Genomic DNA, 27813 nt, shown 5'->3' with positions numbered 1-27813 from the left:
GGATAACTGAGCAAACCAATTGCCATCCAGATCCCTGTCTTTTTTTTCCCCAAGGCTGCTGATCCAATAACTTTTCCCTGTGTCACACATGTCTTGCTTGTTATCCAATTGTTCAGCCCATCCGAATCCACTTTTCTTTTTGTTATCCAATCTCGACCTCTGACTCTCTCAAAATCAAATATTGGACTCAAATAACATTACTTTTTTTGTGAGTTTGTGGTAGAGACATAAGAACAGAGTGCGTGTTGTGTTTAGGGTCAGTGAGTTTTAATAACGTGTGTGTAATGTGTGTGTAATGCGGGGGCCCCATGGCAGCCAAGACTATAGCATTAAACCACAAGCACAACACTTAGTTGTGTCTTGGTTTTCAGCTTCAACCTGATCTCACGTATGCGCAGTCGCACCATAACAACAGCTAAGTATGCCTCACTTTGAGCAAACCACAAGAGATAAACACGTGGCAGCTGCCTTATGGGATCAATGAACTCTGTAAAAGGTACACATATTTTAGAAAAACAGGAACTTCCCACTTCATGATGCCAAATACTGGAATCGAGCTGCAGAAATACCGTTATTACTGTGATTCTTTGAATTGCAACACTTTCTCAATCAGATAATTACAAGTATAGGACTAGGGCTGCACTGTGGGATACTGGTTAGCACTCTCGCCTCACAGTGAAACAGTTCGAATACCAGCTAGGACCTTTTTTGTTTATATATTCTGTCTGTGCATGCATGGATTTTCTCTGGGCATTCCGGTTTCCACAGTCCAAAAACAGACTGGCAACATGTTCAGGGTGTAACCCCGCCTTTGTTCAAAAAGTAGCTGGGTTGGCTCCCGTGACCCCAAAAGGGATTTAGCAGATAGACGGATGGAGTATACAACTTACTGCTGAGGCGTGTCTCGGGCATGGAGTCCGTATGGTCGTGGAGCCACTCAGGAGGGTGTGGACGGATGTTGGCTTGCGAGGCAGCGTATGCTACTGGATCGTTGCTGACCCAGGCAGTAAGGTAGATATAAAAGGCTCCAGGGTTGATAATTCCATCTGCATCAACAAGCCTCTGACTGGTCAGCTAGAAAACCAACAAAAGAGATAAGTTAATGAAGGCCCCATTAACCCTTCAAAGGCAACCCAATTCTGCAGATTGGCATGCATCAGGTCACAATTAACACATGTTATTGGAAACGCAAAGGAATTGTGGAAGTTGGACAACATTTTACTGAAAGAAAACAGCAAAAATTCCTTTTTATGCGCATGCATGAGTGCAAGAAAAGAAAAAAATCGAAAGTTCAAATACTGGCTAGCTTTCTGAAAATTCCCGTACTTCCTAGAATTAACATGCCACATTAAAACACGGAAAATGTCGAATCAGCGTCTCACTTTACAGAGGATACTGAGGGCCAACCTCAGGTCTGATGTCCTGACCACTCTGAACACATTTCTGAAAGAGGTCTTGCAGCACTTTGCAGCTGCTGATGACTATGCAACCAGAACCTCCTATGTCTAAATATACAAGTATAATTCACCTTTGCTTCAGAGGAGGAAAAATAATCACATTTCGGTTATTTTACAGGCTGTCCGGTGAATAAAAAAGGCTGTTTTTGGAACTGAGCTTATTCATACTGACTTATATGTCAACAAATATTGCTATGATTAAATCAAAAGGTTTAAAATCTAAGAAGTTTTAAAACGTTTTGAGCAGAATTCTTTGTTTTGCTTACATCCTTTCTCTTTTCTACAGATTTCTTTGATGTAATCTAAGAAAATGTCCACGTGATGCTAGAGTGACATTTGTTTCTGTACGAAAATGTCCCTGTACGTTTTGCAACTATAAATACAAAGCAGAACATTAAAGGGAAACCACATTTTGTCAAATCCCCATATTTATACTGTGATTTTTGCATTCATGCTGGCTCATGCACTGGACCTAATTGCTTCATCACTGATCATACACTCTACTAAAAAATACAAGCAAACATGATTTTGCCATCACAGAACCCTTTCAAAAGGTGTCAGATAAAAGCTGAGAGTAAAGCTAAGATAATTAATTCCTATTTTGACAGTAGCACAATGAAAAATGGGATTGTTGTCATTCCAGTCGCTAAACAGGCTTTTTATTGTGTATGTGTTCCTTGGCAACCCAGAAACACTATTAAATGTGGCCGAGGAACTACCAGCACATTTTTGGGCAGAAGCATTGTTTGTTAAAATATATCAGTCTTTCTGTTTTTCAAATTTCTATCAACTCATTCAGGCTTATGTTTTTAATGTGTCTGTGGTGTTTTCTAAAAAAAGGATGCAGCGTATGAGAATAAAGAAAGGCATTTCAACGCTTTATGTTTTCTCTCCAAGTAGCTGTTAGCGTGTAAACGCAGCTGAAATCACAGGGAATGTGCTGGACTTTACTGATGTGAATTTGTCAGACGAAAAAAAAAAATCAGTATTCTTTCACAGCAGAACCTGAAGAAACCATGTGAAAAAATAAGGGGAAGCCTTCCAGTCCTACTTCATGAGAGGTAAAACCATTACTGTACTGCTCCGCCACTCTCCCTTCTAGGAACTATAAATCCCTCTTTCACAGAGGCAGGGAGAGCTTTCGGGGGTTAAGCTGGACTCATGGGGTTAGGTACATGAAGAAAGGAGAAGGTTTTCTCTTTTTTTTTTCAAGGTGGGGACGGTGGAAAAAAAATTACTTGAGTTAGCGTAACAATAAAAAATTTGGCTGGAGTCCCTGGGTGCGTCTGTGTGCAGTTAACCTGGTTGTTAACACCGAAGGAAATGCCACCCAGCAAATGGAGTAGAGCTATAAAAATAACACAACATCTGTACAAATGTTGCTAACACTTGGTTCTCCTGACTCCTATGGGTACCCAGAATGCCTGGCGCCACAAAGCCACCCGTCCCTAAAAACAAAAGAAATCTTGATAGCGTTAGCTTGACCTTTATTTGGACTCTTAATTCTCCTCAGCACCTTCTTTACTCTATTTCTTCACACCGTTCTGTCGCCTTGTTTTCAAACCACACAAGGAATGTATGCATCGCCAGGAACAGAGTTATGCGAGCAGGAGACAGAGCTCTAGAGCACAGACTCATAGAACGGCATATCAAAATAAAACATCTAGCTTTCCAATTTGCCAGGGTCAGCCAGGATCTGGTCTTCATTTAAAGACACAGAAAACATCTACTGTAAAAGCAGAACACACACCCAGTGCATACAAATGCCCACACAGAGCTGGCTCAAAGGAAGCACATGATCCAACTCCCCTCAATGAAAGCGGACACAGCAGTTGAGCGCGGAGGGCAGGAGTTAGCCAGGGAGAGACGGAGACGGAGAGCCGGATTCCAGACGATCTGGATTGAATTTAACAGCGGGATATGCAACAACTGTATGTCTTTAAGCTGTCACGGGAAGCCCAGGCAACTCTGCTGGCGGCCCCTACAACTCATGGCAAGCGCACATCCCTCACAGGCAGAGGAAGTGAAATCACAGGGCCGCACACAAGGCCTGACTCTGCTTCCTGTCATTCCCAGAAAGAAATGGGCAGAATAGTCAGCTGTGGAGTATATTAGGTAAGACAAATGTCCAAAATAAACACATGAATGAAAAAATGGAAGAAAAGCTTTCACTCTAATCTGTAGACATGCATGACTTGAGCAAACTCATAGACAAATTATTAACACAAATAAACAAAAGATGCAGCTAAGCGGATTAAATTTGATGAAAATGACCTTAGTGGTGAAAAGCACATGGACTGTTTTGTGTTTGAGGTTTGCGGGAGTCCTGGCCAAGAATGCTGTTTTTATATTTCTTCACTTTCTTATCTTCTGTTTTCCCATTTTCCAGCCAAAGAATGCAGCCATGCATCTCTGTCTGTCTTTTCTTTTTGAAATGCAATGGTACCACACTGGAAAATCATGAGATGGATTGTTTAACCAGGACCTTTTTCCCCTCATTTCCTCCTTTTATCGCCCAAATCTGTCTCATTATCAGCACATTGGTATCTTTCTGCTGACATACTAGAGACTAGATTTGATCTTCTGCAAATTTCCTCTTTTGACCTCCATCTGAGATCTAAGCTGTTCTGACTGGAGTCATTGAATATCAGAATCTTAAATGGTACCAGACTGGAGACATGACTCCCTTCAACAGCCAAACTGGAAACTGTCTGATAATTAAGATATTATCCTTTTGTTGCATACCTTTGATGCATGCTTTTTCTTTTTTGCATTCGGTTTAAGTTGAGGTGAAAATATCAACACCCAACCAACTGCTGTGTCGGCAGAACCTTTCAGCAATGCACCGTGATGGACTTCTTGTGGTTCTGCCAGCTCTCGTGATGAAATGAGAGAAAGGAGACGACTGAACTCAGTCTACTGAACACCAGAATGTTGCCTCCCTATCCAACTGGTGTGCAAAAAGCTTCAAGCCCCAATGAGCCAACTGTACAACACCTGTGCAGGGAACATTACACTGTCAAGACGACTCCAATAGACACACAGACACACAACCAGTTAAAAGTTGGAAATGCTAAGCTGATCTGTTTTTCAGGACAGGAAGAAGCTCCAGTGAGAGCTTTAAATTCCTCGAGTCAGTAAAGTCATAACGATTGGCAGATGAAACCAGGCTGGGAGAGAGAAAAAGTATGAATGGCAGAAACTTTTAAAAGCCAAGTGAAGCAGCCCCAGAGTACAAACACACACTGACACACACATTTAGACCAGGATATTTCAAAAGATGAAGTTTTATTGGTTAAAGAATGCAAAAAGGTTTTATTATTTGCTTAAGTTTCACGGTGCACTTTTGAGAGTGGACCTCACAGAGTAGAACAGGAGCTTGCTTAGGTGTGACAGTGCCAAAGGCCCTAGTCACATGCACCCAAAGGGTTGGTGACCTTCACAGGTGCTGTGGGATTTTGGGTTGTCTGGGCCTATGGAGGGTTGTAACAGCTGCATCTTAAGGGGAGCACATGTGTGTTTTGTAGTTTCCTTGAGGCTCATCTGGCCATCTTAAGGAACATTATAAAAATGGAACGTATGTTTGTTTTGCGTTAGTAAGTGTATTGTGAAAAATGTGTAGCTATAATGTGAGTTGCTCGCACTTATGACATATGGGGGTTGTTGTACGATGCCCTTGTGCCACACTCTAGTTGTTAGCAAGGTGTGCGTACTGGCTTCTTATTGACCGTGTGCAAATTTCGGCATACACTGGGTGTGCATATTATCCTTATGTCCACACAAACTACGCTCTGTCTAATATTCTAATCTTTAACAGTCAGGGCTTGCATTTATAACGTGAAGAGCACTAACGGGCTCCTTATGCAGGATTTGGGGGGGGAGCTTAAAAAAAGAGGAAAATAGGTACGACGTGCCTGTGTCTCACCTACTTACCCTAACCTACCCTTGGGTGTTGTTCAAGTGTTCTGTGTGACTTCTTACTTGCAGCAAGCCCGTAGAAAACTATGCACAAACATTTTCGCGGTATGGGCTCACCTTGTGGTCTACAACCTTGATATTTTGTGCAAGTTTGCCTATTTTTTTGCCCGCAGACAGCCTGTATCCACCACTAAGGACAGTTGTGAATAAGGCATTATGAGCAGCAACCAGAAAGAAAAAAAAACACAAAAAACAAAATAAACTAGAACCGCTGAGTACTCAAAGAGTCCAACAGACCATTGTCTGATTGAGTCACACTCCTTTAAATTATAAATAAAGTTCGATTTTATATGATTTGATTTAAATTCACCTGTAGGTATGTTTCTATTCCTTTACTTACTATTCGGTTTGTTTTCTGCCTTCGGAGTATTGTTACTAAGATTTACTCACAGTCAAACTGAGACTTGTTTCGAGGAAAACTAGGATTTTCTTGTTTGGACTAAGAAATGAAGAGCATTAAAGACACCAAACTGAACCACCAGCTGTGAAAGCACCCCAAGTTTTAACAAACCATCTATATACTTAATCGAAATGTTGACTTACAAACAGACATGAGTTAAAAAAATAAGCATACCTGATTGAAGTTAATGGGTTTGTCTCGGCGTCCCGTTTGCACCAGAAGTTTGTACGCCAGGATCCCATCATCAGAACCGTTCTTGTAGCTACTGTGGGTGATGCGACCGGCCTGCCAGTCCTTATCAAAAGCCTCCTGGAGTCCTGTAAACCACAAGTAGAGAGGTGTGTTGGTGGTTGAAAGGTTCTGGCTCTGTCAACTCTGTTTTTTTTTTCTCTGAGGAACAACTGTAAAGAGAAAACACAGCATGTATGAACTCAGAGCAGCATAAACAGAACACTGCAAACTATCCTCAACCTTTTAATAAGTGCCGTTTATTTCATGTAACTTCATTCATAACCAACAAGCCAGACTTCCATAGCCTAAAACTCAAATCAAGCGTTCAAGCCTCTATCAGTAACATATGCTTCCTTCTCTATGGTGCTCTCCAATCCATATGTGTATTACAGCCCTCCCCTCTCGCCCTCCCACCTCCTACGCCATGCTGTGGTCCGTCTGTGGGAGATGTTGTTTTGGGTCTCGTTCCTTGGCCTGTCTGGCTCCAATTTGTCCCACCATTGCAGAAAGCAATATCAGACACTGTTCTGCCTCCCTCACCCACACGCACGCTCTCTGTGTGGCTTCCAGCCGGCTAACATACTTTTTTTTATATCGCTGAAAAGAGCGAAGCGGTCGCTGTTTCCTTGCTTGAAAGTTAAGCCGTGCAAGGACATGGTTGACATGTGAAAGATGGATTTCTTGATAGGAGGGAAAAAAATAAATAAATGAGCTTTTCATGTCTTTCTGTTTTGTAGAAGAAACAGGTGATTTCAATTAGCCCTTGTCGATGTCCATTAGTCATTCTTAACATCTTGTTTGCTTAATTTCAAAACTGCGGAGACAATCATGATGTCGAAACTCTTTCATGAGACAGTTAATTCATCTAAATTGAATTATTGAAATGTGTCAACCCAAATGCCAAATCTGACTGAAAGGTACACACAGATAAACAATGACATCCGGTTGGAGATATAACAAGACATCAGGTTATATGCTACCTTGCAACCAGTCCCTGAAGAAGTGCAGCCACATGCGCGGCAGCTGGCCGTTGTCCTCTTTCAGCACGTAGCGAATGGTATGAAACCTCTGGTGAAGTTGGTGCAGGAGCTGCTGGTTTTTGGCGTAATCAGCTCGCTGCGTAACCACGTACATGTTGTAGAAGGAGAAGAACTTGAACTGGGCGCCGATGAAGTCATACTCGCTGGTCTCCCTCGGTACGATGTCCGTCAGCTCCAGGCCGTCCCTCACCTGGGTGGTCCCGTACAAACTGACTCCAAGCAGGCAGAGGAACAAAACAATCACAACCACCTACAGTCAGAGGGATGCAGAGGAGGAGAAGCATGAATGATTGGTGCATGATTTAACATGTAATTTAGCAATATTCCAAAAGGCACACAGAAGAAATCAATCATTCATAATCAACTTGAAAAGCTGCACAGAGAAGTAAATCATTTTAATTACCAATTGTAAATAAATTAGGAATTGACTTCTTAAAAGTTTCTGGAGTTTGTTGCGTTTAGTAGAAAAGAGAAGTTTGGATGAAGGCATTGTGAAGGCCACATGAAGTCATTTGGAGGATTGAAATAACATTTGTCAGTTTAGTGAAATTGAGAAAGACTGCAATGTCAAGTACAGTTCACCAGATGATTTCAGCTCTGCAAGTCTGTGAGAGGACTGACCACCCACATGACTGTGTGTGTGTTTGTGTGTGTGTGACTCAGATATGACCACAACTTCTACCTCGGATATTTCCTATTCTACTTTGTTCACTCGGTGACTAATTCCCCCATTCAAACCAAGTCAGCTCACAAATGTACCTACACCACAGACAGAAGCCGCCCCCCACCCCGTTTCCCTGCTTTCTCCTTCTATAAAAACTCTCATTAGCTAAGCTCACCTTGGTGGTGGGCTGTAGAAGGAATGGTGCGTAGTGCTTCTCGGCGAATGAGGCAAGCGTCCAGCGAGAACAGGGCGACTCCCAGCAGTGCAGGCCAAAAGAGGCCTCTCCAGTCTGGGACAGCAGATCCCGCGTGGAACTGTTGCTCTCAGGAATGTGTCCAACTGATGAGGCGGTGTCGCCCTGAGGAGCAGAGCAGGCTGAAGCTGGCATGGCAGCACAAGGCGCCGAAAAGTGTTGGGGGAAGGTGGCGGTGCCTCGAGATCCGCCGTTTCCCCGGCTTCCGCTGCCGTGGTTGCTGCTGCTGCTGCTTGTGTTGTTATTGTTGTTATTGCGGTAATCGCTGTTGACCCTGGTTGGGGGTGGGTTCATGGGCTGCACTGAGATCTGGGACCGGGGCTCCGCTGTGGTGTAGAAGGCTTGGGTGCGTGGATCATACTCTGTCCTGAGCTGCACGGTGGACTGCATGGTGATTTGGGTCTGATGGGCAAAGCTGTGACTGCTGTAGGAGGGAGGGGGGCTACTGTAGCCCGGGGGAGGTGTGTGATACGAGGGAGGAGGGCTGTGATATGACGGCGGAGGGCTATAATGGTTTGCCTCTGGCCCATCTAGGTACGCCTGAGGCTCAATCTGAATCACACGGTTGGCACAAGGGCTGCGGGGATAAATAGCGGGAAAGAAACTTAATAAATGGGGGACTTTTAACATATTCATACAAAATCTGATTTTATGAAATAAAAATATTCTGTAGAAAATGTTTTAAGGCACTCCATCACCGTCTATCTTCTATTTTTTGCCAGCAACATTAAAGCTGAGATCCGAGAATGGCATTTAATGGTGTGGGTACACATATGCAGTATCACTAAGCTAACAACATGCTCAGACTGGCAAGGAGATTGGTGAAGCTTAATGAAGACTGGAAAGATAAAAACATAGCAGCCAGGTGGAAAAATAATTAGGTAATTAGGTAATTAGGTTCCGGCTGAGGGAGGGGATTACTGTAAGGGTACTTCAATGAGGGAAGCAATTTATTTCAACGACAAGATAATCAGAAACACAAGAACTTGCTTTGCACTGGTGCACACACCTGTAGAAGCAGCAGAAAATATCACAGCGCCTGTCTTCTCTGCGGTAGAGGTCCATGCTCAGTATGGCAGGAAAGATGAGCAGCACCATGGCAAAGTTAAACACCACCACCACAGCAGCCTGCAAAATAACCAATATTACCGGCCACCCGAAAGCTGCTGCATGGGGGAAAAAAAAGTCTTTGATACCCACTCTGATCAACTTTTGAGTGATTTTTACGGCGTTCCCAGTGATATTTTTGATTATGATTATGCAGCTTTTAGCCCAAAACAAGAAACCTGCGTTGTTTTTTTAGCATATAGTTTCTGCAGAGCGGCAGCATTTCATTCGATATTTACCTCCCAGTTGTAGGTGAGACTGTACTTGTCACCCATAACTGAGAGATCTCTGTTTACATGCTCCCCCGCTAGCTTACGGACCCTCTCAAACCCTACAATTACCAGTGCAACATAAATGTGCAATATTGGAGATATCCAGTCTTACAGTTTTGAGCCAGATGCCAGCTCAGACGAGGAAAACAAAGACATATATGGATCTAGTCATGTATAAATGGATGCATTGCAATGGAGTAGAGCAGGGCGCTTATGGCCCAGAGTATTTTCAATGTCACAAATGTGTCACAGTCGTAGGTTTAGGGGCTGTCATCTGGACTTAGTTTTTAAAGTTAGAAGACGTTTCACCTCCTATCCAAGAGGCTTTGTCAATTCTGAATTTGCTGGTAAAAGAGCTGGTATATATGCGCTCATGGGGGAGGAGTCAGACCTGAAACTGGATAGTGTTGACTTAGTAGTATAGTGTAGTTAGACTACATGGTTTCGGGTCGTTAAGAGTCCTTTGTCCTCAGCTGGGGGTTGGGGAGACAGTGAATACCTCCCCACACTGGTCATCTCTTTTTTGCATAAGAAACGTCTTTTAACTTTAAAAACTAAGTCCAAATGACAGCCCCTAAACCTACTACTATGATGGAATCAACCTGGATGAATGCGAGTCTTCATAGACATGTCACAAATATGGTCTTTTTCGAAGAGCATTTATTCGCCTGCTCCTGATTCACAACAATTTGAATAAAAAAAATTCTCAGAAATGCTATTTTGGGATCAATTCCCCTTATACATGTCCTCCATCGTGAGAAAAATGCCACAAGAACTCATTAAAAAGACAAGTTTCAGCAAAGTGTGTCTTGAAGAGATGAGAAAATGCGTTTATAGAACCAAAATTCTTTGTTATGATCTATCTGTAAATTCAGGTTTTAAAGAAAAAGAAAGGCTTTTCTAGATCATTTAAACACTAAGATAAGTTGAAATATTAAGGGGAAAAATACTCACACAATTTGAAAAAACTGCTTTCAGCAGAAACGTACTAAATATGCAGTGAAAAGGCGAGGCTTGTGTGTAATAAGAGCTAAAACAGAGTTGTGGTTGAAATTCTGGAGGTGGTGTCGTGGAGGACGGTGGGGGTTGGGGTTAGGTTGGGGCCCAGCCCAGAGTACAATCTGGATATTGCGTAGTTGCCAGACCACTAAAACACACACGCACAATCACATGTGTGCCAGACCACCCAAGGAGCCAGAGGCCCGCGGGCCTGAGGTGATGAGCGAGCGCTTTGGCTCTACAAACGCACACCTCGCACACGATCGCACAAGAATGCACATCCACGCATTTATCTACTGCCAGTTTTAGGAAGACTGCACAGCCTCGTCGTGAAACCACACCCTCACCTCTTCCACACACAAATCCTCTCATTCCTCTGCTCCTCAGATGAGAGAGAAACCATTTTTTAAAGACAGAAATTGCATGTAAGTAAGACAGCTATTTATCCGCTTTCACACACACTGACCGCTGGATAACCCCCACAGAGAGAGCTATCTGTAAATTTGTCCTCTTTGTATGAGTCCCTTATTTGTGTTTTTGTTTGCAGGAGCGCCAAGCTTTTTTTTTTCATAAAAAAATAACAAAATGAAGGACAAACTGGACTAAGTTACATAAGTTGTCTGCAGTAAAAACAAAAAGCAAAACACACAAACGTGAAGATTTGCACTGAGAGGAGCCTGACAGCTGGTTATAGATATCATGTGCTTCTTAATAGAAGATTCCTATCATGTTATGTCCATTAAGTTTGCCTTTTACCAGTTAGAAAACCGCAAGTGTAAGGCATGCATGGCATGTGCATGGTATGCATGTGAGTGCATGTGTATCAATTGTGGCAGGCTGAATAATATACATGGCTTATGTTTGACAGACCTGCTGTACTAAAGCCATCTATCAACACATACTAATATTGCACTCAAAGTGGCAACTGCTTAGATCATTTAGTGAGTAGTAGTTTGGAAGAAGAAGGTTAAATGGGACGGTTAGGTTTCACAAATGCAAAAGCATTTGTAAAGGGAATATAAAATCATTTCACATGCTGATTTACTTCTTCTGTGCTTCTATTGCTGCAGGGATTCAATTATTTGGTATTACTAGATACAATTTGGCTTCTTGAAAAAAAACTAATTGGAACCAGGTCAATTCCCTAAGTACCCACTAGGGGATCGTTGTACAAGTCAATCTGAATTAGTTCCAATGCACTATGGTCCACCTTTACTTTAAAATGTTAAAAACTGAATCTTTGTGCTTTGGTTCTATTTTCTAAATGGGTTTCAGAAATATTTTCAGTCCCACTCCAATCATCTTTTAATCTATTGTAGTTTTTTGCCCAAAAAAGACCCAAACTGTTGTTTTCTAGGACATTGTTTCTGCAGAGCAACAATACTTCATTAGAGCTCGAACTGCATTTTTCCGTCTGCTCCTAATTCACAATGATCTCAATGAAGAAATACTCAGAAATGCTATTTTACGGCTAATTTTCTTCAGATGTGTCCATCATTGTCCATCCTTAGAAAAATGCAACAAGAGCATGTTAAAAACTTTCTTTGGAGTAGGTTTTTAAGCTTTGAACTGCGTACAAGCTTTTTTTTGCTATTTTTGTTGACAAGGGACCTCTTGATAAACCTTTATTTGTTCAGAAATCTGTCTAAAAGTGAATACTTTTTGTGTTGATGTTGATCAGGGCCAAATCTAAAAAGCTTAGATGAACTTCTGCTCTTCAACAATTTTGGATTTTTTGAATCAATCTATTAAACAGATGGTGCGAATTTCCTAACATAATTTTGTAACCATAAACCACTTGATTTAAAAAAGATTTTCATTTCGTCTTAAGGGAAAGTCAAATAGAAACTAATATAAAATTGTCACGCACAAGAACATACAAAATGTGTATGTTGTACAATAATTTTGTAAATACAAAAAGTCAAAGGAGTATCTTTCAAATAATGTCTTCAAAGCTGTTTCTAACACTTTTCTTGCAAAATCTATTCTTTTCCATCTGGAAATAATAGCATCATATTACATTGAATGGCTTTAACCCAAAGCTCACCAGACCATCAGTATAGTTTAATCTGCACATTTAATTTAGCTGCATGTTTAGGTTAAGTTTTGTATTTATATTTCATTTTTCATGCTGCAAAGACTCAGACTTTGTTTAAGAATCATGAAAAGTTTAACCTGACCTTCTCCTCTCATTACAGTATGAATCACCGTGACTGAGAGTGTTTAAATGAATTCACAATTCACTGATTATGGGAGGCATTTTGTCAGACACTGTTCTGGTGACGTCCATAATTAATGACAGATGTTGGAGAAGACTGAGCCCCCCTCCCCCTTCAACCTTTGTGTGCACATGTGCGGACACAACGCTGCTATCATAGCCTCCCACACGGACGCCGCAACTCTCTGCACTCGCAAACACACACACCCAAACACACATAAGTGTGACATCCAAGAAGAGCGCACACATGCAGTTGGATTCTATTACATGGAACTCAGCCACAATCTGGACAGACACTCGACCCAGCGCAAACGATGAAGGTAAAGGGGGGGGGGGGGGGTCAAAACATCGCACATGACATTCATGCTCAGACATACACAGAGTAATACTCTTACTTTGCTAAATGAAATCAAAAAGTCCACAGTCGTCTGCATAAATGTGGAGCCAATTTCCTTTCAACAAACTTATTTTTATTCAAAGTCCAGCATACCTGTAGAGAAAAGGCTCTGAGTGCCGGGATGGGGATGAGGGCGGCCATAAAGAAAGCGGTGACGTTACTGATGGAGGTTAGAGCCACGCTGGCCCCCGTCCTCTTCAGGCATTCTCCGGTGCGGTCCTAACAGACAAAAGCAAAAAGCAAACGCTCTATTTAGAAGCCTCCGGCATATGTGTAATACTTGAGAGATGATGAACAATTATCATAATGTTGATAGGAGCGACAGTGATTGCTGCATTTTGAAGCCCTCAAGTGCTCGGATAATCCACCTGGGCCTGTCTGCATCCCTCTGAGGCCTGAAGGGGAAAAATTCAGACGCAGGAGGATGCTTTCAGTTCTGCCTCCCGACTAGTATTTCTTATAGTAAATACGCAGCGATAAGTGCGCAAAAATTCATGAAAGGTTTTTCGGTAACTGTGTGTATGTTTGAGGACGTGCAGGACCACACAGGGAGTGCCTGCAGGCCAGTGCACATGTGTGTGTCAGTGTGTGCGAGTGTGTGTTTAGGTGTCAGACAGGAGAGATCAAGTTCAGCTCTGTTTAGTTTTCATCTCAGCCACACAAAGGAAGCTGGGGGATGAGGGAGACGGAAAGATAAGAGCTGGAGGGAGAGGGAGGCAGTGGAAAACAAAAACAAGCAAATACATGCCTGTGCGCCCCCCCTTCCAAACTCTGCTCAAGATGAAATATTACCTCGCTCACACACACATATGAGGCTTGTCAAAGGATTTGGTTTCGTTTCTCGTTTTATCGTTTATTTTTCTTTTGATGAAATCAATTTTCTGCTTGTTTGTTGTTGCAATCTGATTTTTTAATAGTTTAGAACTTGCAAGAAAAACGAAAATCCGCATTTTTCTAAGTCATTTATCATTGAAAAATAAACACATAATAAATAACAGGTAACCAAAAAAAGTAAGCATTTTTTTATATACATCAGTCCCTATGGGCTGACTGTGTGGCACAGCAATTATGGTGCTACATCACAGGCATAGACAGGCTTTTACACATTCCTTTATGAAAAAGATAAGAGATAAAAGACAGAATTCTTGTTCATGTTTTCCTCACCTCGAATGGGATCCTCTTGTTCTGTCCGGTCTCACTGAAGGCATGAGCCAGAAGAAAGACATCATCCACTCCAACTCCCAGAGCCAAAAAGGGGAGAACCTGCAGAACACACAAAAAACAATAACACACATGAGCTAACGGCAAAAGCTTGTGGTTTTGCAGTTTGATGTCAGAGAATAGATACAAATCAAGAACATGTGCAGTCACCTTTAAATTAAAGTGATGCCATATATAAAAATGAACTTTTATGCAGCAAAGTTTTTGTTTTTTTTCTTTTAACTGACAAAATTAAAATACAGACTATCTTTTTACTTTAAAACTGTACAAAAAAAAAGTAAATGTACAATGATAAACAAATAAAATATACAAATCGTGTCATTATTGAGATGTCCCAGCTAAATTGTCAGATACTCCAAAAAAGGGGCAAGACTATCTCCTCATTTTTAACTCTTTGCTTTGGTTTTCACTTTTGCTTTTTTCAAATCATGCAGCTTTTCCCTCCTCTATTCTGGCTGTCTTAAAATTCAAAAGTTGCTTCAAACAATTGTGGTAGCTGGAATAATACAATTACTCAGTTGTTACTTTTTAAAAAAGGTTTTATTTCATCGTATTTGAAAGAAATCGAAAGACAAATTTTGGTCTATTCAGCTATTCAGCTGGTCCTGACCCCCGTTAGAAGGTGAGAGTGTTATCTGCCAAACCAGGAGATTAAAGCTTTCCAGCTATCCCGCTCTGCACCCCAAACTAAAACCATCAAATCCACATTTCCTGCACTTATTTGTCAGGCTTTCAGAATTTTACATAGGGTAGATATTGTGAACAAATGACACTGTGTTTGGAAAAGGTATCACCGTGAAAAGATTAAGAAAAAAAGGGAAGAAAAGATGTGTGAAGCCGCACATGACAGAGATTTGAGGTCTGGACTTAACAGCTGTATCATTTAAAAAGCTGCTGCATGTGTGTTCATTACCTGTGTGGTAGCTGCATTGAAGGAGATGCCAAGAAGGGAGCAGAGGCCCAGACCAGCTGCCACAGACAGCGTCACCAGCAGGACCCCCGCTAGCCCCACGGCACCCTGAGACTTGGCACAGTCCCAGCGTAGCATGGTCAGACACGCATAAGCAAGCTAAGCACAAACAGTGAGCACATAAAGGTGGTCAGTCTTTGATTTTCAAACCTAAAAAATAGTCTTTTTCTTGGCGTGTATGTACCATCAGCAGGTATCCACTGGCCACACGGATAACACTGATTTCAGAAAAAGACTTGAGGATATCTTCCAGAGTGGTGGTGGTGAAAGACAAGACCCTCTGAGACGAGTTTGCTGCCACACTCTGCAGCACTGCCTGAAGAGGGGAACACAGAGACAACTAGATCAACTTCAACCTTAAAAAGTAAAATTTAAAGTTAAGCCCTTCATGTAAGGCCGGATATAGGCATTTGAAAGGGGGGCAATACCCCCCTTAATGCAGTGACAGCCCACTTAAATTTGATGGCCTGCAAAAATCCACAGATAACAAAATAAATACAAATTACATTGAGAAAAAAATAATTTCTTTTGCTTTCGAGTAAATGGTAAATTAAGGTATGGAGCAGAAATGGTTTGATACAAATTTGCATCAGTGGACATCAAGGGGTTAATGGTACATTGCATATTGGCGCCATCCAACGTGAAGAAGCACTAAAGGAGGAAAAAACCCCAAAAAAGAGAAAATGAGACAAATGAGGGAATTATTTTCAGCCTGTGGATATATGATGGTCCTAAGCAAAGAAGAATTATAGAAATTGCTAGATTTTAATTGACACACAGAACCCAGATGTATTTTACTGATTTACTGATTTATTGAAGCTAATTAAAACACCCCAAAAAAACAAAAAAAAAAAAAATCAGTCGGCACGTATACAATAAATTCATTATGTATATTTACAAAACATAGCTGTAGGCAAGTCTGCAGACAGTTCCTTGAGCCACTATCCCTCTTCCTCTCACTATCACCGGGATTTGTCATTACAGAGCAGTGAAAAGTAACGCTAGCTGACAAGTTTTCTGCTGCACACCCACGAGTGAACTTGCACGTGCGTAAGTCGCATATCAACAAGTATTCCTGCAGAATCACTTCAGGACCCAGAAACGTACAACTAAACGTGAAAAGTGTATTATCCTTATGTTGATTTGAGACGTGCACAGCAACATACACATTTCTGCAGACATGCAGGGTCACACCATGTGGAACAGAGGTTGGGGCCCCAAAAACAAAGACCAGATGATGTCACACTTGAGCCACCAATGGAGCCACAGCTGGGAAAGTGATTGTGTGAAGACAGAGAGAGTGTGAGATGGACAAAAAAAAAAAGAGACACGTCCAGAACTCTCCTAATGTCTTCCAGATAGGCTTGCTCCTTTGCTCCATCAATTCTCTCTGTTGAGCAGCGAAAGATAAATGTCTGCCACTCAGCACACGTCAACAAAGCTTCAGCTATCAGCAGTCCCGGCTCTAGATAAGGCCCTGTCTGCATCCGGCTGGTGTCTATCATTGTGCATTTACGTTTTGAACTTAGCTCTTACCTCGGAGTATCTTCTCTGCCAGGCTTCCAGGATAGCAGCAGCCTTTTCTTCGTTCCAGTTGATGTGGGCCACCTCCTCGTAGCCCCGAAAGTGCTCAAACATTTGCTTGGGAGTCATCAGCTGGAACATGGTCTGCAAGGCCTGAGCGCTGGAGGGAAAAATGAGAAGGGGGAGAACATAAGGAGGGAGGTCAAGTGTCTGGTGGGTGATCAGCATGATTCAAATCTTTTTTTGACAGTGTACAAATAAAAGAAACAGTATACTGTCTTTCCAATGCCAAAATAACTTAATAAGAAATGTAAACGGAGTTGGGAAGATGTGAATGGAAAAATTAAGTCCATTGAGGAAGAGGGATTATGTTCATATTTAGTAGAGGTTTATTTGCAATATTTTATATATATATTATATTTTAAGAAACATTTTTAACTTATGCAAGGTAAAAAGAAACATTTCCCTCATTTGTAAAGTAATCTATGACACAACTTTAACATTTCTGATATAGAGACGCAGCCTCATGATAAATTATTGCCTTGACAACTGAGGAGTGCCTAATTGACAACCTGAACTGAAACCCATTATTGAAAAAAAAAGAGACAAAAACAGACAGTTAAAATCAAGATGGCAACATAAAGTAACCACCAAATACATTTAAGCCTAGGATTAATGGGTATCCTATGCAACAGAAAAATTAAAATTACATTTCCACTAGTCTGTACATTATTGTTCCAGTTGGTGCATCATTTTAACTTTCTCATCTCCCTAGCAAAGCATTTATCCCTCAAAGTTCCCCCACAAAAGCTCCAGTCTCATCTTTTTCTGATATTCTGAGACTCCATCAATCAGTTAAACGAACAGAAAGAACAAATCATACTTTATGGTATGGCCTTGATTCCTTTTTTTTAATTAGTAAACTGTCATTGATCTTGCACCAACTTAAAGACGCACTCCAACTAAAATGGTCTTTTTGGTGTTTTCAACATGTTTTTGTGGCATTTTTCTGACGACGGAGGACATATGTAAAGAAAATTAAGCTTAATCTTGCATTTCTGAGTATTTCTTTTTTTACATTGTTGTGCAAACAGTCCCACTCATAAGTCAAAGATGAATTTCTAATGAACTCCTGCCACTCTGCAGAAGGCGTTTCCAAAAGAAAGCGACACAGGTTTTTTGATTTTGGCTAAAAACAGCCCAATCATATTTAAAAGATCGCTGGGAAGGCTTTTTAAAATGATCTAAACATGATCGGAGTGGGACTTTAAATATACAGGTAAACTAATAAAGACAAGAGTAATTCAAGAGTCTAACAGCCACATCACTTTCTCCTGGTCTCCTTCTACAAGACACCTGATCATAAAGGCCATGATATCAAGCACCAGCATCGCACATAACATGAGCAAGGCTATTAATTAATATAAGTGATTGGTCATTAACTAATGAGTCTGGACATCAGTGACATCAGACATCAGTGAGTCTTCACACCATCACAATCTTACAAAGCAAAGTAGTGGACATGCGTCTGTCATGCTGCTTATGAATGTGATCTTTGTAATATGGTGATAATCACTATAATGGTGGCAGTTAGCGAACAAGATGTCGAAGCTAGGTGCCAGCGGCAACAGCCCAGTGAAGAGAGGCTGACACACACACACAACACACACAACTTACGCACGCGGGCGGAAAGGCAAGCGCAGACACTTTAATGACCCAACCTTGCCAGGAAAACACACAACTAAAAACACAAACAACGCACCCCACTGTACTCTGGGACTGCGTGCTTTTGTGTCCATGTGCCAAAAGCACAATTTCACTAATTCAACACTAAAGTGAGACGTGCAGAAGAAAACTTCTTGCAGTTACAAAAGAAAACGTTTAACTTTTATCAAAATGAATGCTTCCAATTGTAACTCTACGGTCCACACATAAAACTGTTTCCATCATACACCTGTGAGTATTTCACAGGTTCTATGAGCTTTGACCTGGTACTTGTGTTAGAATTAGGTCCATGTACCTCAGATCACTGTATATTTGAACAAACTAGTCAGGCAATAGATCACTTGGTGGACATGTGTGTACGTTTGCGTTAGTGTGTATGCGAGCATTGTCCGAGCAGAGCAGCCAAAGCTGAGCAGGAACAGCTGGAGCTCTTAAGATTTCAATGGAATCTGCTAATGACTGCAAGATTTATAGCACACGGCACACATCCATGCGCCGCTTCAGAGAGTGAAGGAGAACAGAAAACACTCGGTGTCTCCAGAATAAGCCCTGTCGTGATCGCTTCAGTGTTTATAAAGGTGTGGGTGTGAGAGATTGGGTGTGTTACCTGAGCAGGGGTCCGCTGCCATTCTTGGTGGTCCCTCCTACAATCAGTTCCTCCTGCCAGTGCATGTACTTTCTGGACAGACCGTGGCAGCCGCCGCTCAGGGCCCGTGCCACATTGAAAGGCTGACATAAGACAATAAGAAGAAAAAAACATCAAAAGCTCAGTTTAAACTCAACACTCCTAGAAAAACACATGAATGGGTGTACAATACAGTTCCTACCTTTGTTGAGTTCCTATTGGGTGCAGTGAGGGGGCAATCGGGATCAGCAGGGTTCAGACAGGGTCTATCCATGTAGCCATGTCCAATGTCTGCCTTTTCCAGCATGCTCTCAAAGCTTTCCACGAGGAAGTTTGACTCCGCAAGAAACTGCTTAGGGTCGAAGTTGGTCCACTGTAAATAGCCCCTACCTCTGTAAAGTTAATTACAAGTATTAGCAGACGTTATATAGAATGTTATTTAAAGGTTTGAAATTAAGCCCTACAAAGAAAATTTGACATAAAAGTTGGATTGATTAAAGATGACTTTGTTTAAAAAAGAAGGAAATTACATTATGTGGGTGTACACATATGCTATTTCAGTTTTGGCTGAGTCCCAAACTAAAGTTTGCCTTAAACTAAAGTCTCAGGAATAATAAAACTGTACGTTATGACGATATAGTCACAAATGACTACCCAGCAATATAAACAACCCCTTCCAAAAACCGGATAGTTTCTCATAAGAAAATGAATTGTTTTATACTAAGCAACAAGTAATGTGGTGAATAGTATGTATTTTTGCAGGAAAAAAATGAAAAAGCACCACTTTTGAGTAATAACTGAATTATAGAAATAGACTCTTAAACAGCAAATAAACACATAATAATAACATAGAAGGAGGTTGTAAGTTTTAGAATTGACTTGCACATCTTCAATCAAAATATACTTTTATTTATAAAAGTTTCAAAGAGTGAACCTGAAGCAGTGATTATCAACTGAATTGATTTATGCTCCTGAGACAAGTTCACATAAAAGTTAAAAAAACAGTTCAAATGAAGGAATCCATCAAGTGCCCACAGTGATCTGCGGGGATACTATCATGATCTGGGGTTTCTTCAGCTAAAGAAGTTGAGGTTCTTCATTAAGATGTGTTTTGAAATATTATTCAGCAGTCCAAGCCTCTCACTGTCAACAAAAATTGTAATGCAACATATTAAGTGTCTTCATTCCACAGATGAACCTCTCAGAGCAGGAACTAACCTCTGCAGGCTAGGTTACTGTTACCTATCATGCAATTGCCAAATTCCTGCTCTATCACAGACCGCAACTCTCTATGCGGTCTATTCCTCGCACATTCCAGTCTCTCTTTCTCTGAATCTTTCTTTCTCTGTGTCATTCCAACCACATTGTATGTGCTTAACCAGGCTTGGGTTATTATTCTTAACCTCCCAACCAGAACATAGTAAAATCTGTTATTTGCCATCTTAAACCAACAGGCGAAACACAGATGCACATGTCCATGGTGGTATGGTGAATGCAACTGAAGCCCACGTGCTTTCACACATCCACAGAACACATGCTAGCATCGCCGGCAAGGGCACACATTTATGCGCATGCACAAACCCGTGCAGAGGTGAAGGTCTGCTGAGTATTACTGTAGCAGCAGGCCATTAGCAGCAGAACGGCCAGACAATGGTGTGAGGCCCAGGGCTGGAGAGAAACTATCGCCAGTGATACGCATGCCAAAAACCACTACAATAGAGCCTTCAGAGGGGACGAGTTCAGGACACACAATCACACCCACTTGCTCCTATGCGGTTTCCATTTGGGCAGACTGAGTGTGATGGAGTTAAATGGGTATAAATTAAAAAAAAGTGTAGACTCATATAGACTGATTCTCGTTTCCTTCTTCAAAACAATCTTAGGACATTGGTATTCATAATGGCCATGGCCAGTACTGCTGATCTCAGCATTCAGCACAGCCCACAAGCATCACTTGAACCGGTTTTTCAACTGGCCTGGCAAACACAACAACCATTATGTGTGCCCAATTAGAATTTTTTAAGCATTTGATCAGCAACCAGAGTGCTTGAAAGAAATTGGTCTAATAACTTACTGCTCTCACATGGAATTACAGTGAATCTTAAAAACTGAGAGTGTGCAATAAGGAGGGAGTCCTTTTGACTTACGGGAGATAGAACATTCCAGACTGGAGCTTAGCTCCTTCCCAGAAACAGTCCAAAGGGGTAATGATGAGGCAGGGATGAAGCTTTTCGATCATCTGATTAAAGGAGGACAAAAAGTGTTTAACGACAAATACTGCGTTGATAGATTTTACATATCATTCAGGTGGAAGAAGTCAACAAACTGGGAGTTCTCACCTGATCCATCATACTCTCTTCTGTGATTAATTCTCCTGATTTGTAGCATAAATGTTCCAAGTTCCATTGTCTGAAAAGAATATAAACATAACTACGTTTTAAGCTGTTCTACGACATCATCGCCTACACTGATCATAGGATGCTAAAAGTATAGCATAGTTAAATTAAGCAAAAGTAGGTTTTTCTACTCCAAAGAAGCATACAATTTGACATTCCAATCCTGATGTTAAAACACCAACATAGGGCAGATGAAAATGGGATTTACCTGTTATAAAGGTAAACATGAACTCTACTGGCTCGCATAGCTGACTCCAGGTGCTGCAGTAGGGCCTCCACGGTCAGAACGTTGGCTCCCTCTTCGCGTGGCGTCTGGATCATCAGCTGGGGGTTAAACATGGCCTCCTCGCCCATCTTTTGCCGTGTGTAATTCAGTTCTTGGTTTACTCGCCCACCAACTGGACAAAAAACAAGAGAAAAAAGAAAAGTGTAACCCTTTTGAGCAAACAAATGGTTATATTCATTTGTAGATTCAGACCACCAAGGAAAATGCCACAAAACATTAAGACTGGGAACAAAAAAGGTTTAAACGTCCCCTAAAATTTTATACTAAAGGTCTGTCAGCAAAGCACATTCTCAAAATGACTGGCATCCCCCATTAATGATTTGACTTCCCGAAGGAAGAACAGTAAAAAAGTGCCAGGCAGTTTTCTAAGTAACCACTCGATGGCTTTATACATAAGCTAGTTTGTCGATATTCCCTCCAATCTGTTTTACAATGAATTAAACATACTTACAGCCTAGATTCCAGCTAAATTGACAATAAATATTAACTTTATTGGGGAACATGGTTCTTATCCTCAAACTGTGTTGGGCAGCTGTAGTGCAGTGGTAGAGCGGTCAACCTTTGATCATAATATTGCCCTATGAGTTGAAGTTACTTTGGTAAGTCACTGAACCCCAAACTGCTCATGGTGGTTACAGGTTGGCGCCAGCATTCGGCAGTGGAGCCGCCATCAGTGTGTGAATGTCCAGATTATGTGCATGGGTGAATGGGACTGTGATTTAAAAGCTCATTGGGTTTTCTAGGAAGGTTGTAAAGTGCTATTTAAGTATATGTCAGTTACCATTTATACAAACAGGCAATGGTCTTTTTGTTACAAGTGACCGAAAATCCTTGGCTGTACTCCGCCCTTTAAAGGCAAGTACAAATAACTTTCAAGTTTGTTGACAGCATGTTTGTCCATTTCTGGAAAAGTCGTCCCAAGATGGCAAGGGTACATTTTTCCAATTACTACTCAAAATCTGACCCCCATTCCTTCTGCAGAGGAAACCCAAAATCCCTTCACCATGCCAGCACATTGTCACTGTTGTGAGTAGATAAAAACCTCTCTCACGGAAATAATGATATATCCTTAATAACCACTCTTACTGTTTACACATAAATTTGCAACAATAGAGCCAAGGCACACTGTCTGCATATGTGAAATTAAGCCCATGTGTATGTTTGATATAGAGGGGCTCTGTAGGCTCTGCTCTGATCTTAACCCCTGTGCATTAGACGGAGCTAACTTGGAGAGCACTGCCTTCAAAGCCATTTATGTGCCGAGGCTCCACCCAACTGCAGCTAGTCTGGCACCTACAAATGCATGCAAATGCAGTCATGACAACTAACCAAAATGTAAAGCTTTCTGAAATTTCAACTTCTTTTTGGGGGTATATTTGGAGCCGGGTGTGTGCGTCCTTCAGTTGGGTGTGTCTGATTTACAAGCAGAGGATTTGAGCCTTTCCATCATCAGAGACTAAGCGCTGAGTGAAAGCTCAAGCAATTTATAGTCATCTTCTTTCACTTGGTCTCTCACATACACACACGAACCAAACATGAAAAATAACCTGTGAGAGAGCTGACTGTGTGAAAAATCTGTAACATTTTATTATGCCTTAATCCAATTTAACAATTTCGCCTCAATTCTTGCAACTGTGGGCACAAACGGAATGTTTTTACTCCATTGTAATGGCATTAAAGTTGAACATAAGCATGGCTGTTCTGCGAGGCCGGACCACCCAGCCAGACCAATGGAACAGGGAGGCAGGGGGGCCATGTCTTGAGGCATTAGGAAAAAACACTTGATTTCTTTTTTTCTGGACCCAAACAGCATTTCCATCTGATCCTGGCTGAAGGCATGTTTGTAATACTCATCATTAATAGCAGCATTTGGCAGATTCAAGCGACATGCTTTCTATTGCTAGGCCAGCTAAACGGCTATGTTACACTAGCAGTACCGTCAAAAGAGCATGCATGTCATTGATTAAGACCTGATGCGCACTGACAGTGCACTAACAAGTCGACCTGTCCGGTCCAACTAACCTGCGACTTGGCTTAAGTACGCCACCAAGAGAAAGAGAAGGAGCACAGAGAAAGAATCGCTTCCATCTTTTTTGTCTACAGTGAGATCTGATTGAAAAAAGATGAGAGCATCATCCTTGCAGAAGAGCTCACCGAGCTGTGGGCTGCCACCCAAAGACGTGGAGTTTGCATCGGGGAACAGGAAAGTTGAAAGAATGCACTCTCCCACTGCAGGAAACGGCACATTACAGCCTCGAGCGCAAAGAATTCCTCACTTCACGAGGTTACAACGTTTGGGGGTCAACACTCACACAGCCTTGGGGTGAAATTAACACCCCAGCTGGACCAAGAAAATGTGCAAGAGTGCGCTCATTTCTGCTTACGTGCAAGCATGTGCATTTGAAGGTATGTACACACAGCTGTGTTTCCTCAGTGACACATATATTCCTCCTAGGAAAACTGGCTGACCCCAGCATGTGTTGATAACTTGAAGTTGTTTTAAGCGCAGCGGCTGTGACCAAAAAAAGTGTCACAAACAGACAGACCTTAAAGTTGTTAATTATAACTAGTTAGTTAGTTATTAGTTGTGACCTTAAGTTATTATTAGTAGTAGTATTTAATATTTATTTATTTATTTATGTATGATGAATCTCATTTTCGATAATAATTTCAATAATAATTGTAATTATAATTTTTAATAATTTAATATTCTTAATAATTTAATATGAATGTCATTTTTTATGTCCTTTTTTGATGTTATATAGATTATTTCTGAATGTCATTTTTTGCTGCCACAGATTTATGAAATTTCCCCATTGTGGGATTAATAAAGTCATCATCATCATCATCATCATCATCATCATCATCATAAAGTACTGTCCAACGCCAATTTGGGAATATCAACTCCACTTTACCACATTTTTAAAACACACTACTTTTTTCCCATTGTTTGCATCCCCATCCTCTGCTGGCAAGGGGAATGCAAAACGTCTTTATTTAACTTGCTTGTCTGCTGAGAACTTTCAATAGAGAATTACATTTACCGGTACACTTTGTATTTTTACTTGTCTAGTCCAGCAGTGGAGCAAACAGACGAAGGCCTCTTGTTTTGGAAAGATATTATTGGTACAATTTGGATCTTTTGGACACATGAGGTGTATATTTGTATAAACCCCTTTTGTATTTGAGGCTAAACTTTATTTATAGCAATTATATTTGTATGCATTTCTTGTGGGACGGGGTAGCTATTTACACTTTTTCTGACATGTCAACACAATGGTCTCCAGAGCTCAAAGTGTAGCTTAAAGCTCAAAACACACATGTTTTTAAACCTCATGCACTCATGCAAAGAGGCAGATCAACAATTAGTGTAGCTTGTCCAATCCTTGTTGAAGTACCATGCTTGTTACCAAAGGAAGCCACAACTCGCAAACCCCATTCATTTCCGGAAGTATATGTAAAATGATAATTCTGAAAATGATCCTGACAAACGTCAATCAGCAGCATTTTTTTTGTAAACATTGCTGGTCCTTTTTTTAAACAAACTAACAGTATTATTCCTCCTGACAGTTTAAACAAATACAGATGTGTACAGTTGTGAGGGACCTCAATACTTTGTGTGAAATCTCTAGAGGGTGTAAAAATTACAACTTCTTGGTTACAGTTTAAATGGAAATGTGCTACAAAATAAGAGACAAAATAGAAGTAGGATCTACTTATTACTGCTGACACACACAGCAACATGTGTAAACATATGTACATATGTATGTAGCAGACAGAGGTCAGCATCCCTTGTTACTTCACATATTGTAATTATTTTTATCTAAAATAAAAAAAATACAGCCTTTAAGAGGATGAAATATATTTAATGCATCCGTATAAAACTGCAAAAGAGAAGGTGGCATTGAACTGAATAAACTGGAACTAAGAAAATAATTTTGAAACTTCTAAATCCAACAACAGTCTGAGGTTGAAAATCTTAAAGTTAAGAGAATAACCAGCATGCCTGCTGAGCGACCCCTACACTACCCCATCCACATGGCAATCAAGAAAAAGAGGGATTGTATAACTTCACCTTTGAACAAGGATTTTAAGTTTAAACTAATATCACCTTAATATATTATTAATAAATTATTTTTCTGAAAAATATTGTTTTGCTAAACAGAAAAGATAGAAAAGTGAAGACCTGTTTGTGTCAATGTAGAAGAGCCCTCAGTGTGGGCATTCAGCATGTTGCATAACATTAACCCCTGATCCTCCCTTTTCTCAAAGTGAGGGAATGGAGAGGTGGGTGGAGGTGGTGGGCAAGAAGGGAGAGAAAGGAACTGACATCAGCCCTGTCCTCCTTTCAGCTTCAAACTCCCCTTCTTTTCATTCTCTCGTTTCTCTTTCTTTGACCTATTCAGCTCTACGCTGCGATTGGCCAGATCATGATGGCAATCAGCCCGGCCCCCTCTGGCAAAGCCAGCCCAGCTCCCTTTCTCTTGGTCTTGCAGCGCACACAAACCGAAGCCCCACCCCAAGGCACATCTGTTGTGTTTGAAAATGGAAACAACTCACACTTTCAAGGAAAAAAAATGCACCGCCGGCGGGAAGCAATCGTTCCTCCTCCTGGGCATGACACACTTGTGGAACCATTCAGCATTCACAAAAAATATGACGGCACTTCATGTTGTGCACAAAGTGATCCCTCTGATTAATAACTGATCTGATGTTGTTTCGACTTTCTCCATCATCTTAGAACCCTGATTTGTATGTGCATAACTGTACTCTATGGACTAATAGCTGTGTAAAAATAGCTTTGTGTGTGCCAAGGTGTTCACAGAATGGATTAGCTGGATTAGGCTCCATTTAAGAAAGGAACCCCCACTGTGAGGAGGAAGCCCCCACTAAATACCACCTCTCTGCCACAAATGCAGCCGCCAATATACTGAACCCCAGCATCACCGGAGCAACGCAAAAATAGTCGACCCCCGAAAGCGAAATGAAAACTTTACATGTACCGTGGGTAGTCAAGTGGATAGTTTTTGCACTATAATCTTAATTTACTTACATTGCAAGTGGTTGGATTCACTAGCAAATTGTACGTGTTTGTTAAGAAACAACACAACATTATCAATTTCTTTTTAGACAGATGCTCGTCTTAGAGGGACAGTGTCCTGCTACTTTTAAATCTATCCTGCCCTTGATGCTTCCCATTGACAGAGCACACCTGATACAAGTATATCAGGAGAAAAATAAACACCTCCTACTACTTCAGAGTATCAGTAGATAACACCAAACGAAGAAAGGCAAGTCAAAAACAAACATTCTACTGTGGATTTTTCCTTTTTTGGGATAAGGTTTCACTTCAATTTATATGGGTATCATTTATATGAGCTAAGTTTGTATTTTTCTAACAATTCGTTACAATTGCAATGTTAACACCCTTTTTAACGTCTGGGATTGCTGACTATTTAACATCCAGACTGCCCCATGTAAGCCTGAAGTCTTGTGCCTCATGGAAGCTGTAGTGCTGCATGGGAGCTCCACAGGAGACTGTTCTAAAGCCCTTCTTGCTCATGGCGTATACAAAAGATTTTAAATACAACTCCAAGGCCTGTCAAATTCAAAGGTTTACAGATAAAACGGCTGTGGTGGCATGTGTGTGGTGCCGCTCAAGAGGAAGTGTATTTGTGGAGCCCTACAGGGACAGTTATGAAGGGGAACCGCCACCTTCTGAACGTCACCAAGATTGTGTCTGAATTCCTTCCCTACTAGTGTACTATAAAAGGTTTTTGCCATTTTGTAAAGCTGTCCGAATCTATAATCCCAAAGTTACAATTTCAAGTCTGTGCGAAAAACCAATGTGCATCAATGTCCACGAGATTGGCAAACAAAGAGCACAATGCGTTGCGTTTAATTAATTTGTAAAACAAACAACTACCGGTACCATCTAAGTTTTCCTCATCTGAACACAGTGGATTCATAACTAGTCTTAATAAAATGTTCATAAATATTCTATTATAATATTGTTTAGTTGATAGAGAATAGGGAGGGAATTCAGACAA

The 27813-nt window shown here is 41.1% G+C and overlaps 1 protein-coding gene across 3 annotated transcripts in view; it reads right to left on the bottom strand.

Annotated features, from left to right (window-relative positions):
* ptch1 (patched 1) overlaps positions 1–27813 on the bottom strand; it is a 54599-nt gene that overhangs the window by 12982 nt on the left and 13804 nt on the right. For all 3 annotated transcript variants that reach the window (XM_023958346.1, XM_023958347.1, XM_023958348.1), the window contains exons 3-17: positions 21686–21875; positions 21421–21490; positions 21229–21320; positions 19284–19473; positions 19064–19185; positions 16744–16891; positions 15392–15523; positions 15151–15306; positions 14181–14279; positions 13110–13235; positions 9033–9151; positions 7946–8600; positions 7047–7356; positions 6010–6152; positions 891–1074 (exon numbers count right to left, since the gene is read on the bottom strand). In XM_023958346.1, coding sequence (XP_023814114.1) covers positions 891–1074; positions 6010–6152; positions 7047–7356; positions 7946–8600; positions 9033–9151; positions 13110–13235; positions 14181–14279; positions 15151–15306; positions 15392–15523; positions 16744–16891; positions 19064–19185; positions 19284–19473; positions 21229–21320; positions 21421–21490; positions 21686–21875 — 2736 coding nt within the window. The remainder of the gene's footprint in view (positions 1–890; positions 1075–6009; positions 6153–7046; positions 7357–7945; positions 8601–9032; positions 9152–13109; positions 13236–14180; positions 14280–15150; positions 15307–15391; positions 15524–16743; positions 16892–19063; positions 19186–19283; positions 19474–21228; positions 21321–21420; positions 21491–21685; positions 21876–27813) is intronic.

The sequence above is a fragment of the Oryzias latipes genome, chromosome 9 (assembly GCF_002234675.1).
Source record: "Oryzias latipes chromosome 9, ASM223467v1".
NCBI lineage: Eukaryota > Metazoa > Chordata > Actinopteri > Beloniformes > Adrianichthyidae > Oryzias > Oryzias latipes.
This window is presented reverse-complemented; position numbering and strand designations above follow the sequence as displayed.